The sequence below is a fragment of the Pantherophis guttatus genome, chromosome 9, assembly GCF_059756535.1.
Source record: "Pantherophis guttatus breed Tessera chromosome 9, ASM5975653v1, whole genome shotgun sequence".
Taxonomy (NCBI): domain Eukaryota; kingdom Metazoa; phylum Chordata; class Lepidosauria; order Squamata; family Colubridae; genus Pantherophis; species Pantherophis guttatus.
In genome coordinates, this window is record NC_142071.1 from 31850824 (window position 1) to 31869549 (window position 18726).

General features: G+C 51.9%; 1 protein-coding gene across 7 annotated transcripts in view; it reads right to left on the reverse strand.

The window, feature by feature from the left end:
• The window catches only part of CADM1 (cell adhesion molecule 1), a 204096-nt gene extending 190971 nt beyond the window's left edge, over nt 1–13125 (reverse strand). For 4 of the 7 annotated variants that reach the window (XM_087875993.1, XM_087875992.1, XM_087875990.1 and 1 more), the window contains exon 1: nt 12859–13118. In XM_087875993.1, the coding sequence (XP_087732119.1) occupies nt 12859–13036 (178 nt within the window). In that variant the 5' untranslated portion in view covers nt 13037–13118. Of the gene's footprint in view, nt 1–12858 lie in introns of all 7 variants that reach the window. The other 3 variants (XM_087875991.1, XM_087875987.1, XM_087875989.1) reach the window with 2 other exon arrangements.
• Nucleotides 13126–18726: the final 5601 nt, after the last annotated feature.

Here is an 18726-nt window from a genome sequence, read left to right on the forward strand (position 1 = left end):
CACTGACCTCCAGCAGCTTTCACAGGCCTGGAGAAGTTTCCAGCTTGGCTTTCTAGCTATGAACTGTTCCTGCAGCATTCTGTATATTAGTGTTAAAACAGCTGTACAAAATAGTTTTCCTTTCCCCCGATCCTGGCCAATCCAAACAATTATTTTTCTTACTTAAAATGCAGGGCTTAAATGCTGAGTGTTTCCAATAAAAGCTGGCATCCAACCCTCCCTCCCCACCACCACCCCAAAGCTGCCTGCATTTTAACCGGAAAACAGCATGTCCACTTCACTTATTTCCATCTCAGTACCCAAAAAGAATCAGCCACTCCAAGGGAACGAGGGACGGAGTTCTGAGTTGGAAAAAGAACCGTTCTGAAGACAAAAGCTTCCTTGCCACCATTAAGGCCATTATTTTTGCAAAGTGCTGCATTTTGGGTGGGCCTGCATTTCATAGGTTTTACCTTCCTGCTTTTTCACAGAAAAGCAGCTGGCACCGAAAGGCTGGAAGACGAAAAGCTGAAAAGAACGATTAAGTAATACTGGGTGGTGGGGGACCCACAAAAGGTTTAACTACACACATACACACACACACACACACACACTCCAGAGGTAGGCAGCATGTGCGTAAACAGAGCAGCAATGTTTCTGCCCACCCCAGCATGGGACATGTTGTCGTGACTAAGAATAAGCTCCACTTTTCTTCATTCCGCCGAGGGTATCCGAGGCCCTTAACCTTCACCAAAATTGATTGCTTTCAAATATGGGAGGCAGTTTCTGTGCTCTGAACTTGATTCTGCAGCTCTCGGCTTCCTTTCTTCAGAGCTTCAGAGGGAAAGCAGAAGGGAAAGCTACCTAGAGAGGCAGCGGGAAAGCATCTCTGCAGAATGGTGGGATCTGCTGTGGAGCAACTATCCCTTCTAACCAGCTTGATTTGCTCTGCTTCTGGTCAATTCATCGGCCCCAAACTCCGCAAAGGAAGGCTTGCTCAAAGCAGTGCCTCCTGACAAGCGTTTCATGGGCCTCTGTGATTCATCCTGCTCCTTTGGCACAAATTCAGCGGGGATATTGATCTAGAAAGAGCACGGGACATCTCTCAGTGCTGCAGGAAAGCTGCAGAAAAATTCTCTTAAAAAAACAAAAACAAAGCAGCCCAGGTGAGCTCTGCAAGACTTTAACAGAAATACAGATGTGGAACCCAAGATGACCAACTGTGCAGCTGCAAGGGTGGCAGCAGCTAAGAAAACAGCTGACAGCCAGTCTGCTCCAGGGGAAACGGGGAGGTCAAATAAGCAGAAGACATTCGAGAATGGAGAAGCTACGAACTGCCTGCAAGCAGACAAGGCTTCCCTCCCACAGTCACATCTAGCAGTTGTTCAGCTATTTCCCCAAATTATGTTATGAGGCCGAGATCCAAGAAATTCAATTTGAGCAGAAAGAGTGCCATCAACGCATACAAACAAACATGATCAACACCAGCCACTGGCCATATCTGGTGGCCTGCTCCCTTGGACTTCATCTGGAAGCAAAGCCCTCCACGCTGCCAAGGGATCTTGAGAGGAAAAACAACATCCTGCAACCCGAGGCCAGGCAGGATTGCTCTGCAGACCGATTTAATCCCTCTGCCAGGCCAGCCTTTGGCATCCACCTTTCATGGGTACAAACTGGAATAAAATTCCTTCCCCACAACTTCAACACTTGACTGAGCCCAATGATGGGCAGTCGGGAGTTCAGCTGGCATGAGATGGCAAGAGTCCAGACGCAGAAGCATGGATGCAAAATGAGAACATTGTCCTTAAAACCCCAGGAGGCCCATCTAGTTCACCAAAGCTCTCAAACCGAGATAATGCCGGAATCCGAAAATGTTACGAAGGAGACCTAGGAGTCAACAGCAGGCCATAATGATGTCAAAATGACAATGTGCACATCACAAAGGAGGCACACAATTGTTGCAATTATGCTCTTAAGTAGAAAAGCCTTTCGTTTCCCACAAAGCCTCCCCAGACAGGCCCCAACATGCCACCCTGTCACACAATGCACAAAGCCAGCAAACGTTGCTGGTTTTATTCTGGCTTCTTCTATGGCACGAGCCCAACGCCTGGCACCTTCCATGATGATGGCTGATTGGGGCCAACACGCAAGTTGCGTTGCGGTTGATTTTACCACCGTTTTTGCCGTGGTCATTAAGCAAATCATGCAGTGTGAAGCAAGTCCAGCTTCCCCCCACTGACCACCCCCTGGATAAGGCCTCCAATGGCGACCGAGTGACCCTGGGATGCTGCAACCCTCCTTAAATGCAGGTCAGTTGCCAAATGCCCAAATTTTGATCCCTCGACTGCAGGGTGGCTGCAGAAGTTGTAGGTGCAAGGACTGGTCGTAAGCCACCTTTTCCAGGACCGTCATAACTTCGAACAGTCGTTAAATGAACGGTGACAAGTCGATGGCTACCTACAATACTTTAAGGAGTTGGAAAGACTGGCCACCGACGTGTTACAGCAACTAAGAGAGTCCATAAATTGCAAAGCCCGAAGATTCTCCCCGGAATGGGATTTTTATCTAAGTGGGTCCATCTGTAACCTTTTCACCTTAGAGGTATATTAAAAAAAAAAAAAAATAGCAACCGTTTGAGGACAATTTATTTTCCACTCAATTTTTCAGACAAAGCCCTATAACCGCTAACAGAAAGCAACTTCGGAGATTAATAGAGCAAATATTTTAAAGTGTCCTCACACGGCAAGGGAGCTGCATCGCAAGCTCATTTACAAGACAGAATTGCAAAAACAGGCAGTTTCTCATGCTTAATCCGATAACTCTGATGTATCTTTTGAGATGGTCGACACCGGCTCATATTTCTGTTTCTGAACAGGGAGAAGCAGCTGCTTTCAAGCCTGGCCACGGTAAATTTCCCCCAAGCTCCTCCATGCAGGGGGCCATGAAGCGTAGGAAGAGACCTCTGCAGGGTTATAACCACCTCTGCTTTCCTCCTGAACATCCATCCAAACATGATGCTTTCAAACAGGAGGTCCAAATTCGATATTTAAGGCAAGAACTCTGCCCGCCCTCATCCCAATATTTTTTTTTTAGAAAACTCCCAACCTCTGGGACCTCAGAGGAAGAGCCGTCTGGGGAAACCATGGGAATGTTCATGGGATCTCAACGCCTCTCTTGGCCTTCCATCAAGTCTACCTACCTACCTCCCCCTCCCCAGCAAATGCACATGCCCTGATATATAACCCATCACTGCTTCCAAAGGCAAGCAGGGCTCCAGGTGAGTGACGGGAAAAGCAATATAGAGGCCCGAATTGTGTGCCAAATCAGTGTTATGGGGGACACTCAGCATGAGAAAATTCTCGCACAAAAGATGATAGGAGGATGTAAACTTTGATCCGTCATTTCAACCCAATCGGGTCTGTTTAAGGGCTGGGACATACCCTCCTTGGCTGGGCATTTCAAACTGTCCGGAGTTTGGAGAAATGACTTCTAGATGCCACCAGACCGACCCCAGGATGGCACAGAGGTTCAATGTAGGTCTGCTTGGAAGCCCAGAATGCTTTGGAGTTCACCACAGTTTTTCATTCCAGGACAATCTCACAACAAAAGATTAACAAGAAGGTTTCAACCTCCGTAAGGATATTGCCAACAAAAGACAAAACCCTCCAATTCTGGGTATTTTGAAATACAACTTTGGAAACTACACCAACATCCAGCTGGCCAGCATACATTTGCTGCCGGTGGGTTCCATCTTTAATTTGCATTCCAAAAGGATACAATCAGGCATTGTAATAAAGGAAAGAAAAGCCCCTGGGTGACCAAACACCCCCCCCCCCATCACTCTTTGTATGACTGCCGTGCTACGCTTCCAACTACACTTCTGTCATTTCCAAGCAAAAAGCACAGCCAACAAGTCTTAAAACATTTCATTTTGGAACAGCCAGACAACAATTTAGTCCAGCAGAAAATGAAACTAAGGAAGTGGGGTTGGAATAAAATGGACTTAAAGTATCACTCATCATCGTTCATGTGGCTGCAATTTCTAAGCTCTTCCTGTAAAAGGAGCAAGAGATTTTCCAAGTTTTAAGTGAAAATAGCAACATAAATTGTTGAGATTTGTGACCACAAAGGATGCTTCCTCTCCTACGAAAGCTGAACCAAAAGTAAGGCATTTACGGAACTTGCAATACAGACTCAACGCATGGCTCCCCTTTGGCCCAGAGACAGAGTAAGAAGCACTAAAGCAAAGGAATCAAAGCCTTCAGGTAAGATCAAGGCAAGGTCTACCAAGCGCTTTTGCTGGTCAATGACCGGAATAAAAACGACTGACTGACTATCAAGAATATTCACCGCCCCTCCCCCTTCCACCTCTTTTCTTTCCTGGCAAAACCTCCTGGCTTCCACCAGCCATGAATTCTTCTGAGGATCTCATCAACTCCATCCAACCCACCTCCTTAGCCTTCGCCTTCCTCTTGGCTACTCTGCTGTTCCTTCACCTATTTGTTTTGCATTTGACCCTCATTCACTTTCTTCAGGGGTCCCAGCTGCTGCCACGTCCTTTTTTTCATATTGATCATCACATTGGCATGAGATGTGCACGTGGCACTCGGGTAAACACTTGCTGGTATACTAATATATTGCTGGTTTGCTTGGAAACCACAGCAAGCTATTGTCCTTCATTACAGCAATGAGCGAATTAGCCAGGTTTAATTCTCCGGTTAAAGGGCAGTGCTGAGGTTGACACGAGGGCCTTATCTTGCTTCCTTCATGAAACAAGGAGGTATCCTAGATGTTCTCTCCATCTCAGAAGCAACAGTGTTGGCCTACAAACTGTCAGGATGCCTGGAAACCATCCATCTGGAAGCACCCTCATGGGTGGAAATAATTACAAAGCCAGTTGGTTCTGAACTAACACTGGGAGACCAAAAAAAAGAAAAAAGATTCATAGGCAATAATGCAGGGAGGAAAGTTATCTTCACAAGCCCAGGTCCCATCCTACTGTGGGATTAATCTCAGACACTAAATCAAGGATTTTCAAACCTTCGCTGTTAATAACAGTCTCTTATAAACTCTAAAAGAAATCCTCTCTCATATGAAGGCTTAAGAAGTTATTAATTTTGACACGCCCTTTGATATTCTGTTTCATCACCCAACGCAGGCACTGGCAAGAGGCCAACTATTTCTGGAGAAGACCAGCCCAGGGATCGAATTTCATGGAGAAGCAGCACCTCCAGGCTCACCTGAATCTCTCCTGGAGCACTACAGGCTCCGCCAGGGCAAAAGAGTCCCCCTGTCAGCACCTCCCAGCACCCTCACTGACCTTCACTCCTGTTAGGAGAAAAGTGAACCCACCCCTGCATGAAGGAAGAAGTGCATTTGAAGTCAAGGCTATAATTAAGACAACCACTAAAGCAACTCGGGAGTTCTGGAAGGGCGAAGTGCTTGTCCGCAGGTAGAGGCATGACTGACTCGCTGCAGTAATTTCTAACTTAAAAAACAGGATCGATCGGAACGGTTTTTGTTGAAGGCGCTCTACAATCGGGATGGCAGGTAATTACCGCAATGTGACTACAATGGAAGAGGAGGAGGAGGAACTACCTTTTCCCGTTTTCACTAACGGCCTACGCAAAGCAAGTTGAGACCGCGACTCAAAAGGGAAGTTGCACCAAGGGAGCGTTAGACATGGTTCCCCCTGGCCGGAGCTCCTCAGCCACACGCCTACCCAAAGCTCAGGTGCATGTTGAGGGAGGGCGTGGGGCACAGCACCAGTGCCTCAAAATACACAAGAGCAGGATGAGCAACGCTCACAATTCCTCCAAGTGGGTCAGAATTCCAACTCACGTGCCTGGTTATAAATCTTTAGGGAAGCTAAACCTCTATGGAGATTCTCAGTCATCCAGGTCATGGTTGATCCAAAGGTGTTTTTTTTCAAAAGGCAACTGGTCTTTGTTTTTCCTTGAAGACGTTTTGCTTCTCATCCAAGAGGCTTCTTCAGTTCTTCAGCTTCTTGGATGAGAAGCCTTCAAGGAAAAACAAAGTCCAGCTGCCTTTGGAAAAAGCACCTGTGGGACTTAATGAAGCTAATGGAACCATTAGTCCTGGTCCCCGTTGAGAGGCCCAGACAGACACAGGGCAGTGCAACTGACGGGCTGACCTTGAACCCAGATGGTTCTGGGCTTGCTCAGGACTTCCAGCGGGATGACCGGAGAAGTGAGTCTCTCTCTGCCAACCAGCCACGCGGCCTTCCCTGCTCGATCTGGAGAAATGTGAAGAAGCTCCATATTCTCATCACGTCCGAGGGAATCGATCTTAATGAGTTCAGTAGAACTTCCAAACAGGCACGGACGCTATTGCAATTTTTATTTTTAGTTCCCATCGTAAGATTTCAAGGCGCGCATTAATATTCACACCAAAATTCAACAACCATAAATAATGCACATAATAATGCTAGAATAAATACTGGAATAACCACCCCATGTCAGTTTAACCTTAATTATCCCAATTTGTGCACTAATTTCTATGGTCTTTCTGATAGGAGCTGGCCTTCAACCAGGCCTGGCTGATTTTCTGCCTGACAAAGATTCTCCAGCTTCTTAAAAAGCTTGAAATGCTTCTCCAAACTGGGAGGCAAAAAAGAGCTAAAATTAAATTGATCCACCATGAAACCACGTCAGCCTCGTCCTTAATGCTTCATGTCCCCTGGAAGCACAGCTCTCTGGAACCAAGGAAGGAAAAGGCTCCTCTTCACATGCTGCAATTCAGGAGGCACCGGAATCTGCACCCCTCTGCTGGGTGTGGCATCTTCCCAGAACACAAAATGACAATCCAGGGACAATCCGGGTTCAAGGCAATCCCAACCACCTTTTGAGCAATAGCACAGCTAAGCCCCAAATCTTCAGAAAATCCTTCTCCATATTGAAAAACAAAACTCTTGCGTTCCGAGCAAAACCAGCCAACGTAGCGACAAGGAGCCAGGATGTGTGACTGCAAACCCAGGTCTCCTCCTCCTCCTCCTTCTTCTTCTCTGCCACATCAGGCCTTCAACTCGTCCAGCCTAGTTGTCAGTCTTTTTCTACTTCATTATTTCCTCTAGCAGAGAGCTACCTCCTTCCGAACACGCCATTAGAGAGAGCACTGACACATAACAAATCCTGTCTTATGGCTTGTAGAATTAGTTCAGTACCAAAGATAGAAAATATTCGTTTCGGTATGAATGCTGTCAAATGCCATGATCTGAGCCCTTTCTTCCACTCGGGAGACACGTTTCCACTGGTGTCGTGGAAGACAATAAACCCCACGGGGCCCCAGGAAGCAGCAGCAGGTTAACAAACTGTTGCATTTCACCGAGCCGTGCAAGCTTATTTTTAAAAAATACCTTTAATTTAGAAAACGATCAAGGAGCAAGCGTGGTTTAAAGCCAAGCATCTCCCTTCAAAGCATTCTCTGTATTTCCAGAAATGTCTCTGAGCCACGGGTAGAAACTAAAAGGGCAGGGGGGTGCAGAATATCATTGTTTTGGTTTACTGGTATATGGATATTTTGCAACTAGTCACACCCACCATGCTGAAAGCATGACCCCAAGGGACCCTCCACCTTTCAAAGGCTCCCGTGTGCTGTCCGAGAGACGCACGAGATCCTTCTCACACACACACCCATCTATTTTGAAGCACAACCAAAGGAAAAGTACAACGTTATGCTGCAATGGTGCACACTACACCCACAAAAACAAAGCCACACACTGCTGTGTCATTTTACTTATTGCTTGGAAAAAGCAGGAAGAGACATTGAGTGCCTCGTTTTGTGCTCTGGGCAGGCAATAACCAGGCCAGCTTCTCCCTCTTAATATGCAAGGTGTGCGAGTCGGATCCTGGCAACTGACTTCCGCCGAAGAAATGGTCTCTCGGCTTAATCAATCACACACACACACACACACACAACCACCCGAAAGAGAGTAGGAAGACTTTCCCGCCAGTAACAGGTGAGGGCCCGGCATCCATCACACGTCCTGCTCCTTCTGTGAATGATGCGCGAGGGTGGGTGGGGGGAGGAATTAGAAATGAGGAGGAGCACCCAAGAGTTGGTAATGAAGGTGCTGTTCCAGGAGGAGGGGATTAAAAACTCCAGAACAAATGAGACGAGAGAGATGTTGAGGAGCACCCAAAAGCAAACTTGACTTCACGAGGAAACATAATCCGGCCCAGTTAGGCAGCGCATACAAATTCTATTCTTGAGAGGCCAAACCATCACTGACTTAAACGTCTCCAAACACTGGCATGTAAAAAGACAGCAGCAGCAGCAGCAAATGGTGCATTTAGCAGAAGAGCCTCACCCAACCCACCAAGACTTGGTTAACCTGGGAGGGTGACCTACCCTGGCCAGCTCCATCCTCAAGAGCAGCCCTCTAGCTCCTTCAGGTCACCAGGCAGCTTGGCCGAAGGGCCTCCAGGCCAGCTTTCCAAGCAGGCCCAGAGGCTCTGGGATGGCCATGGGTCGCTCCGTGGTTGGGAGGAGCCCATCTAGGGAGAAACTTCAAAGGTGAAGCCCTCGCCTCATCCTCGCCCAAAGGAGATCTGCTCAGCTCAGGCACTCGACTTATTTGTACCTGCAGCCACCGTCCCACCCGCATCCACGCAACCGAAAGAGATGTCGACTCACAAAGCCTTTAAAGTATCATTCACATCCCTGGCCCTGAAGGGTGGAGAAAGGGCCTCTGGAAATGGATGTTGCGGTGCTCCAACCTATTTTGTGCAAAACGCGAGATGCAGTCAAAGAAAAGGCACTTTAGAGAGGTAAAATTATTGTGTTTCTACAGTCAAGTCAGCCCAAAGCCCGTCAACAAATGCACACTATATGTATAACCCTGAGGAAATTACTAGGTAAGTCACTTCTGGTGCATACAAACAGAATGGTAATAGCATTTAAATAGGCCCTTTTTGATGTGGAATGAAACAGCACGCCTGATCCAAAGCAAAATACATTTTATTAACTCTGACCAGGCACACGCACAGGGTTAGGAGCTGACACTTCTCACATGCGGCACTGTCATTTAGTAGCAGGGCAGAGACCGTGTCTATTGTCTGCTGCCCTGGCAGAACATATTATTAAACCATCTCTGCCCCCGGGGCAAAGGGCGAGGCACCATCACTAGCCAAGGAAAGCAAAGAGACAAGGAAGCAGATGCCAACGGCAAGCCGCAAGGCCACGCGGCCGAGGCTGCCGATGCCTTGCAACCGCCCACACCGTCCCCTTCATCCATCACTTCAAGGGCTTTGGACATCCGAATCCCTCCTGGAAGCAAGCAAGCATCCACTCTGTGCATTTCCTAGATTCTTCCCCCACCTCAAACAGAGGCTCCCGTTAGATGCCCATCACAACAAAGCCAGGATTTAGGCTGGGCAGAGAGACAGGCTGACCCAGAGGCTCTGAGCCTCCGTGCATGAGGCTGGATCAAGGACCCCCATCTCCCGGGCCTCCCTTTGACACCAACTCACTGGCCCTTCTGCAACTGCATCGCTATTGTAAATAACGAATCGTGGATTTTTTAAAATTCCAGCTTCTAGGATGAAAACAGTAAAACTGCACTCTAAACAATGATGCAACCAACAGCGATTCTGGATGGGAAGCAAGAAACTGACCACAATAAAACCAGCTAAATTCGCCTCATCGTATCTGTGCAAAATACCAGAACGTACTCGTGACTGATCTGGAGATTGGTAGTTTTGGAGAAATGCCTTGGTTATACACAATATTGCCCTTCCAGCTTTAAATTACAGGAGCTGTGACAGCTGTCCTCAACGTGGTTGCCTCCAGATGTGGATTCTGGGCATTGAACCACAAAAAAAAAATGAGGAGGGGAGGGAGGTAGCAAGTTAAGGAAAGCTGCCTAAGCAATTTGTTCCCTCTGAATGATAAAGCACTCAACACAAGTACGAGACAAACCACAGAGAAGCTTAATGACGATGCTGTTGTCCCAACTGTTCAAATCCATTTCCCATATTTATATTTTTGTTTATATTATTTAAAGCATCAAGCAATCTTCCTTTACCGAGTTCTCTCCTGGGGAGATGTGATCCTTAAGCACATGGCAGGAACTCCGATCGCAATGCTTCCGCGGGGCCACCCAAAGCCCCAAACAGCCCCAAGATCCAATCAGTCTGTTTGCACCACAGCCTTGTTGTGCTGTTGTTGTTTTGAGGAGGGGGGTTGCAGTACAGTATCCACTCTCTGTTCACAGCCTCTTCCCACTGAAGACCAGATTTCAATAACACTTGGAATCTTGGCCCTTTTTCCAGCTTCTAAGCTTAATTAACTGTAAAGCAAGAGTGATCTTCAGATGAAAGGCGCCATAGGAAGGCACAGATTAAAGTACCAGCTTTTTTTAAACCACGTTTTAATATTACCTAGCTCCATTACAATTATCCAAGCTAGAATTGGGTTTTCTGCTACAATTCCTACATGCTCAATAACACGCCCCTGATTACCATATCATATCGTGGGAGATCGTTTCAAGATTTCAACCTTTTCAGAGATAGCTTCCAAGACCCACATTAACCAAAGAGAAGCCCACCGGACTCTGGGGGAAACAATCCTAGGGACCAAACATCATTATATAGACACAAGAGCTATTTCCTTCAAAGGAAGGCTTGTCCTTTGACTCACAAATGCTACGGAGGACCCTGCCAAGTGCAGAATCTTGCAACATCCCTGGGGGGGGAACACGGCCCAAACATCTGAGGCCTCTTCCAGACCAGGAACGAAGAAACAAGAATATCTCAAATTCTTACTAACATATTTAAGCAGTATTACCAGCAGCAACAGCTAGGTGCAGACTGTATCGGTTAAGGAAAAACAAAGATAAATACACTGTATCAGTCAGGAAAAGAGAAATAAATATGGCAAAGGTATACAAGGGTTTGCAAATAAGGGACAACGGAAACTATCTTCGCCCTGGGAAAGGTGAGGCCAGGAGAAGCCCTGCCTGCATCCTGCCTGGTATAATGGGGGCAAAGGGCACCCCCAGGAAACCTTTTGAGATTCGGGTATCAACAACGATCCTCCTTACAGGGTCTGTTTCCTGACCCCGTCTTCCGTGGAATAAGAATCAGGAAAATCTCTTTGCCCATTTGAGGCTTACAAGCTCCAAAAGCAGAGCATCCGTGCTTAGTGGTCTCTCCCTGTCAAGCATCCCAGGGGATAAATGCCCAGGGCAAGAGCCAGCCCCGTCTTTGCTCTGCACCCATTCAAAGCCTTTTCATTCGGCTGCAGATTCCTTTGGGGGGATCCCAAGGCTGGGGCCCTTCTAAGCTGAGATGGAGGGTTTCAGGGAGGCAGCCAAACTCCCAACGGCTCCTTCTCCTATTGCCTTGAAAGAGGGTCGGGGCTGTTTGAGCTCAGCCTCTGCCTTGCCTGCCTTGGCCAGATTTCAGGAAGAAGAGGCGGAGGGATAGCAGGCACCAAAGAGGCTGCTCTTTACCAGTCCGATGGGCTTTCAATAGGGAGAGGGTGAAGTACCAGATGTTCGTGTCCAGATGAGAGAACCGGCAGTCATTCCACCACCAGCCCACCTCCCCAAAGGAAGCCACTGGAATTCCTAAAGGCTCCTCCAGGCCAAAAAACAGACCCGGAAAGATCAAAAACCTTGTCCGGAGTGCACAAAGACCGCGGCAGGATAGGCGAGTCCTTCCAACAGAATCGGTCCCGCACCGGGGGATCCTCCGGAAAGGGGGAAGAGGGTCGCAGAAGCGGACCAGCCGCCTTTGAGTCGAGGCATGCCGGGTGTCTGGCATTGCGGGCAGCCCCTCTCGGAAGACCCCCCCCACCCCCCACCCATCGTCCACGGAGGCCGCTTTCCCGTCAGCCCCCCGAAGCCACAAGGAAGCCCTCCGGCACTGGGGGGGGTGCAGATGCCCGGAAGAGCCAGCCTTGGGACCGCGGCAGCCGCAGTGCCAGCCTGGCAGGCGCGATGCTCCCGGGGAAGGTGGCGCAGCCCGCGAGGCTCCCCTCCGCGGCCGCCCCCCCCCCCCGAAGGGCCCTTCTGCAGAACTTGACAAAGTGCAACCTGCCTCCCCATGAATGCCGCTCTTTGTTCCCGCCGGAGCTCCCGGCTCGCCTTCCCCGCGCAAAGGGCCGCTCAACGGCGCGGCGGCTCCTCCCCGGCAAAGCGGTCCCGGGCAGGCCCCGAGACCCTCCCCTGCCCCCGGCTTTAGGAGGGAGGGAGGGAAAGAAGGAGCCCTCCGCGCTGCCCCCTCCCCACCTCCCCGAGGATGCCCTGCGGGACACAGCCGACCCCCCCCCCCCCCACGGCAGCACTCCGCCAACGGGCTGCGCTGCCTGCGGATCGGCACCCGGGGACGGGCGGCTTCCCCGCCGCCTTCTTCTCGAGCGCCCTGCTGCCTCCCTCCCGGATCGACCCCCGCGGCCTCCCCGAAGCCCCCGGGAAGCGGCCCGAAGTTCCCGCCGCAGCGCTGGAGGCAGGCGGACGGAGAAGCGGGGCGGACGGGCGGTGGGGGGGGGCGAAGGACCGCAAGGCGAGTCGCCGCCCGGAAATCTCCCGCCCGGAGGCTGCAGGGGGAAGCGGGGCGCCCGCAGCGGCTCCATGGCAACGGCGGCAGCCCCTTCCCGCCGCCCGGGGGGCTCCGCTCTGCTCCGCTCTGCGGGGAGGGGGGGAGGGGGGGAGGGGGGGCGGCAGCGGCGCTTCTCTTCCCCGGAGGGTCCCGCGCAGCCCCCTCCCCTCCTCCCCACACCTGTGGCGGCAGCCGGAGCGCGGCGGCGCCGGGGGAGCGCGAGGGGCGCCGGGGGGGGAGGCGGGGGGCGGCCCCCGGGGAGCCTGTGCGGGCGGACTGCGCGGCCCATGGTGCTGGGCGGCGGCGGCGCTCCTACCTGTGGGCAGGAGGGAGGCGGCGGCGGCGGCGGCCAGCAGGAGCAGCAGGAGGGCGGGCGGCGGCGTGGGCGGCGGGGCGGGCCGGGGCCGGTGCTGCTGCGGCGGCTGCCGGTGGGGCGGCTGGTGGGGCTGCGGCCGCCGCCTCTGCGGCGCGCTCGTCCGGCTGCGGCTCGCCATCCTCGGGCACCTGCTCGGCTCTGGCAGCGCCGCCCGAACCCGCCGCGCCAGCGAGCCGGCGCCTCACGAGACGCGCGACGTCACGGGGCGGGGCCTCGCCGCCCGCCAGCCAGCGCGCCCCGCGCTCGCCCCGCCCACGCCCGCCAGCCAGTCGCCGCCGGGGGCGGGGCCGCAACGCTCGGCCACGCCCCGTACGCAAATGAGCGCCCGGTCCGGCCGCCTCCGCAGCGCTCGCACTCGCCGCCCCATCGCTCCCCGCCCGGCTGGGGATGATGGGAGCGGCCGCTGCAGGACTCGGCTCCGAAAGGAGGAGGGGGGGTGCAGACCCCCACCCGCACCATCTCTCTCCGCCGCCAGCCTGGTGCCCGCGGGCGCAGCGCCCGGGAAATGCCCCGCCGTCGGCTGCGCTCGATCCTAAGGAGGCGCGGCTGGTCCTCCGGGATGGGAGTCCGCGCTGGAGCCGCTGGCGAGGGAGAAGCAGAGACGGGCTCCGGGCGAGGAAGAGAGCCGCCTGGCGCTGCTCTGCAAGAGGGAGAAGCCCCTCGCGCTTTCCCCGCCGATCCTGAGCCGGGGGTCTTGGCGGCATCTCCCGCGAGACCGGCGCTCCTTGCCCGGCTGCCTTTCGGCTGGGGCTTCGGAAGGAGACCCCCGCCCCGCCCCCCCCCCAGCCCTGGGCTAAGGCCCAGCAGCCTGTCCGGCCCCCCCTTCCCCCCCCCCCCCGCCCTCCTGAAGCCCCGCTGGAGCCTTTTGTTCGGCGCAGGCCGGGACTTGCTCTTTCCCTTTGCGAAGAAAACTCCGATTCCCCAGATTGGCGCGGAGCTGCCAGAGCCTCTCCTCCAACGCCAGCCAGGTGCAATGAGTAATGGAGCCTGCAACAGCTTGGAATGGCACCTGATGCACCAGGAAGCCTTGAATGCCTAAGGAATCTGAACCCAGACATGGCCGGAGGGGGTTGGTCGCAGCCCTCTGGGGTCTGAACAGTTCCAGGGACAACCATTCCCAAGGACACACACACACACACCCCATGTGCAGGAAGCGGGAAAGCCCACCTTGAGTGCCAGCTGGGAGTGGCACCAAGGCATCCAATTCCTCTGCCCTTCTCCTGGTATCCTGGAAGGCGCCACCATCTTCAGGGTCTTTGCAATAGACCATCTCTGTCCCAAGCCTGCAGCAAACCTCCACTGACAGAGTGCAGGGGAAATGCTCTCCCGCTCAGAGGCAGCCAGGATGAGGCTTGGAGGAGCAGACACACACGCACCCCATAGCCACAAAAACTCCATCCCGACGGACTGGCACCCGCCGCCTGGGTAGCAAGAGGGCTTGGGGTGTGGGAGGGGTACCCGCTCTGGCCATGCTGGGAACACAGCAAAGCAGCTGCAACCGGATTCTGTGTGTCTGTGTGTGTGGCATTTCCTCCTGGTGCTTCCAGTCCATTGGTGGAAGTTGCTAGCGGTGGAGGAAAACAAGGCCACTGCTTCCTTGGTCACCATCCTGTGAAGTTGTGGCTCCTCAGCTGGCAGACCCAGCGGATTACATGGGAGCCATTCCACTCTTGAGAAGCTTCTTTTCCAGGCTGAGGCACCTTGGCTGACACATCCCCACCCTGGAAGAATTTGATGCAAGCTGCAGCTTCCTTCTTTCGGTATTTTAAGAGCAACGAGGCATCCCAGCCAGAGGAGCCAGCAAGAGGCCCTGAATAGTTCTCCTATTTCAAGGCGCCATATAGAGCCACTGAGTGTCGGGGGCACACTAGTGTCTGGAGGCCCCCAGGCTCATGACTGGGCAGGGTCCTGAATGGGCCCAAAGCCTTAAAAGTGTAATTTAGAACAAGTTTCTTGCTTGTCTTCAAGCCCACGCCTTCCTCCACTAGGCACTGGAAACGTAGCATGACTTGGTCATCACCCTCACATCCTCTGCAGATGGGTGCTGGCCTTTGGGGATGCCAGGAGATGAGCCCGGAGCACCCCACTGGTGCCACAGGGCTGAGTCCCCTTGTCGGTGCTGTGGTAGAGGGCAGCTGAGACTCCCCCTTGGGCCCCCTCCTGCTTCCTTTCCTCCCTTTCATCCTTTATGCCAAGCCGAGGCCAGGAGTTTTGCTTGGCCCAGTTTTTCCCTTTGGCAAGAGCCCCAGAGCAGCGTCCCTTCGCCAGGTCATCCATCTCCTGATTAAAGAAGCTCTCTCTCTCTCTGGGGTGGGGGGGAGGGAGATGCTGGAGACTCTCCTGGTCTCTCTAAGGAGGCTATTCATGGGGGGAGGGGGGTTGCTCTCTGGGAGGGCGAACCTGTAGGGGGAAGGCTGGGGGTCAAACTGCGTGTAGGCAAAGATGCGTTGATTGAGGTTGCACCAACCGAGGCCACCAACGTTCTCGCCGGACCCCCTTCCTGAGTCCGAGGCATCTCCCCTCTCACCTGCATTGCAGCAGAGCAAAGATGGGAGTCTCCCTCCTGCTGAAACAAGAGGCCGTTCTTTGGTCAAATTCCTCCTTCCGGATGTGAGCGCTGACTCCGTCCGCCAGGTTTGACTTTCACCCGCAGTTTTGATAAAGTGGCCTCGAACAAGGGCCCTCTGCAAGATCAAAGCTGCTGGAGCCGTTTACAAGTCAGCAACTAAGCCAAGCGTATCCCCCAAGAGAAGCACCTGGGCTCCCTGCAGGAGCCAGAAAACAAGCAAAGGTTTCAAGATTTCGTGTCTGAACTCATTTGGCTTTGGAAAAGGAGGTCCATTTCTCTCTTTTTTCTCTCTCTCTCTCTGCCTCTCTCTCCCTCTCTCTCCTTTAATTACTTCCTTCATTCCTCTCCGTGACCAGCTGCGTGTTCTGCTCAAGCATCAAATTGAAGGACAACTCACGTTAAGGATAAAGGTGTACAATAATTTGAGTATTCAGAGGACGCAGAACAATCAGATGTAAGGGAATCCAATTTGCATAATAAATATCAATATTGCAACCATTAAAGCGAACCCCGGCGACATATTCATCACTCAGTGACCGATAGATTACAGAAGGCAGATTTCAAATGCTGGAAGTCTGAGAAAACCCCCTCGGGGTCTCCCCGCACCAGGCAGACCCCACTCCTGAAAAGGGGAAGGGCGAAAAGTTTGGGAAGCACCAACAGTGGCGACTCCTGGCCTGCCCGAGGGGGGCTCCTTTGCAGGGCGCGGAGGGGAAGCTTCGCCTGGCATGAGTTTGTCAGGGAAGGATTTCACAGCCACCAGACTGAAGTTGGGCCTGACTGACAGTGACGGAAAGCAGCTAAGTTGTGTGTTGCTGCCTGCAGTGGGAAGAAACTGCTTTACTCATAGGGAGAACAACGTTCCGGCTAAGGCGCTCCTGTGCTCACACACCAGATGTGAACTGTGTGGTGTTGGCCTTGGGACACAGGGCCACCAGCAGCTCCTCAGCGCCCAGGTGTAACAGCGGGTCATGCAATGGCAGGACATGGAAAGACCCCGGATCAAGACCACCTGCCCCCCACCCGCCCCAGCAAGTCTGTCCGGTTGCAGGGTGAGCTGCAGTCTTAATACTTGGAGGGCTGTTGAGTCCTGTTCATCAGCCTCTTCTTTGCATCTCCTGCTCAGGCCTTATGGGTAGAGGCTTATGGGCTTATGCCTTTTGTGAAAGCAAGAACACCATCAAAAGGAAAACCCTCCAAAACAATTGGCTGCCCAGACTCACGTTGTGTGAGTTGGGCAAGCCTTATAAATCTTACATAAGTCCATCTATCCGGATCCATCCCCAGGCTACAAGATGCAGAGACAAGAAGCAGAAATGGGGCAGAGTGTGCAGGACGGACGGACTCACAGCAGCCCCCAAGGAAAGGGCACTGGGACTGGAGAACCTGCCTCAAACTGAGCCTTGGCCAAGATTAGACAAGGCTGCTCTCCTGCCTCCAGAAGTTGTGGGCGCTCCATCACTGGAGGCTGTTAAGAAGAGATTGGACAACCACTGGTCTGGAATGGTATAGAATGGTCTCCTGGTTGAGCAGGGAGTTGGACTAGAAGACCTCCAAGGCCCCTTCCAACTCTGTTATTCTGCTTTCCTTAGCTCCCATCTATTGCCTTTTGCTATAATTTACAAGAGGAAGAAAGCAAACCTTGGTTTGGATGCCTTTGACTCAGCCCCACTAGCCACACCCGGATTCTCAGGGTCAGATACAAGATTAGGTGAGGTGTTTGAGTCTCAGTTCCACGAATGCCTGAGCCTCCAGTCAGATAGGGTGAGGTAGGATAGGATAGGGAAGGGAACGGAAGGCTAGGATAGGACAGGACAGGACAGGACAGGACAGGACAGGACAGGACCGGGAAGGGAAGGGAAGGGAAGGGAAGGGAAGGGAAGGGCAGGGCAGGGCAGGATAGGATAGGATAGGATAGGATAGGATAGGATAGGATAGGATAGGATAGGATAGGATAGGATAGGGAAGGGAAGGGAAGGGAAGGAGGGCCATCTTGCCAGACGCCTGGGCAGGATGCCAGTTGGGTGTTTGAACCACAAAGCAAAATGCCAACAGCACCGCTGATGAAGCGTGGTGCAAATACCGTCTCTGCCCGCCTTCTCTCCCTCGCAGCCGCCTTCAGCCGAGCACTGAGGGCAGGACAGCTCTCTGCCTGGAAAGATGCTATCGCAACTCTCGTTGGGTGAGTAACGTGCCAAGTTGCCATAGCTACTTAATAAAAAAGAAAGTTACGAATACAAGGAACTGCCTGACGGTAACACATTTTTTTTTCTCCCTCTCTCAAAATGCCACTACGTACTGAATATTCTTCAAACAGGGAGGCATTTGTTAATATCTTCATATTTTAATGCAGCTAACTTCATGAGCCAGATGGTGCTTTTCCTGTTTATAACTTACAATTGACGTTTGCTCAACCTGATTTTAAGAGAATTTAAAAAAAAAAAAAAACATTTTACTCGTGTGATCCATCCATGAGTCCAATGCATTCACTCCTGCGTTTGGCGTTTGGGTCTGGGGTGTTCATTACAGAAATTAGGCAGTCCTGCCCTCCAAATATCTCTGCAAGACTAGCAGATGCATAGAAATTCTGGCAAAGAAAAAAGACAAAAACTCAGGAAAACAAGGCCAAGTAGCAAGATGTGAAGGTGGAATAACACACACTTACACTTTCAAATTGCCAAATGAAAAGGAGCCTTTTTAGATAGCAGTTTAAATGCATGCTCTAAAAACAACACTGCATTTTACTACATTCTTAAAATGTCAATCTGAGCCTGCAGGCCTCTGGACCATTCAACAATTCTCGCGGAGGACAATGGCGCTTCTTCTACACACTGGCCTCTTGTGAGTCATGAGGGGCTCAGCCTGGTTTACACGTGGCGATAAGCCCAAAGTCAGCTTCGGCATTTTGTGGGTATTCTCAAGACAATGGACTACAGCTTTGCAGTTTTCACATATTTCTTTCTTCCAGCGTTCACAAGATTGGAGAGTCAATTAGATGGTAGATGGATGGGTGGATGAAAAGATGATAGAGGTAGGTAGGTAGGTAGGTAGACAGACAGATAGACAGATGGACAAACAGATAGATGGATAGACAGACAGACAAAGAGAAAGACGTTTGCAGACCACAAAACTTTTGTTTTGTGATTTGTTTTCTTAGGCTACAAGGAATAAAACAGGAAGATTAAAGGTCTTAAAAAACCTTTGTCTGCTAGGACCTTTTAAGAGCTCTTTAATCTTCC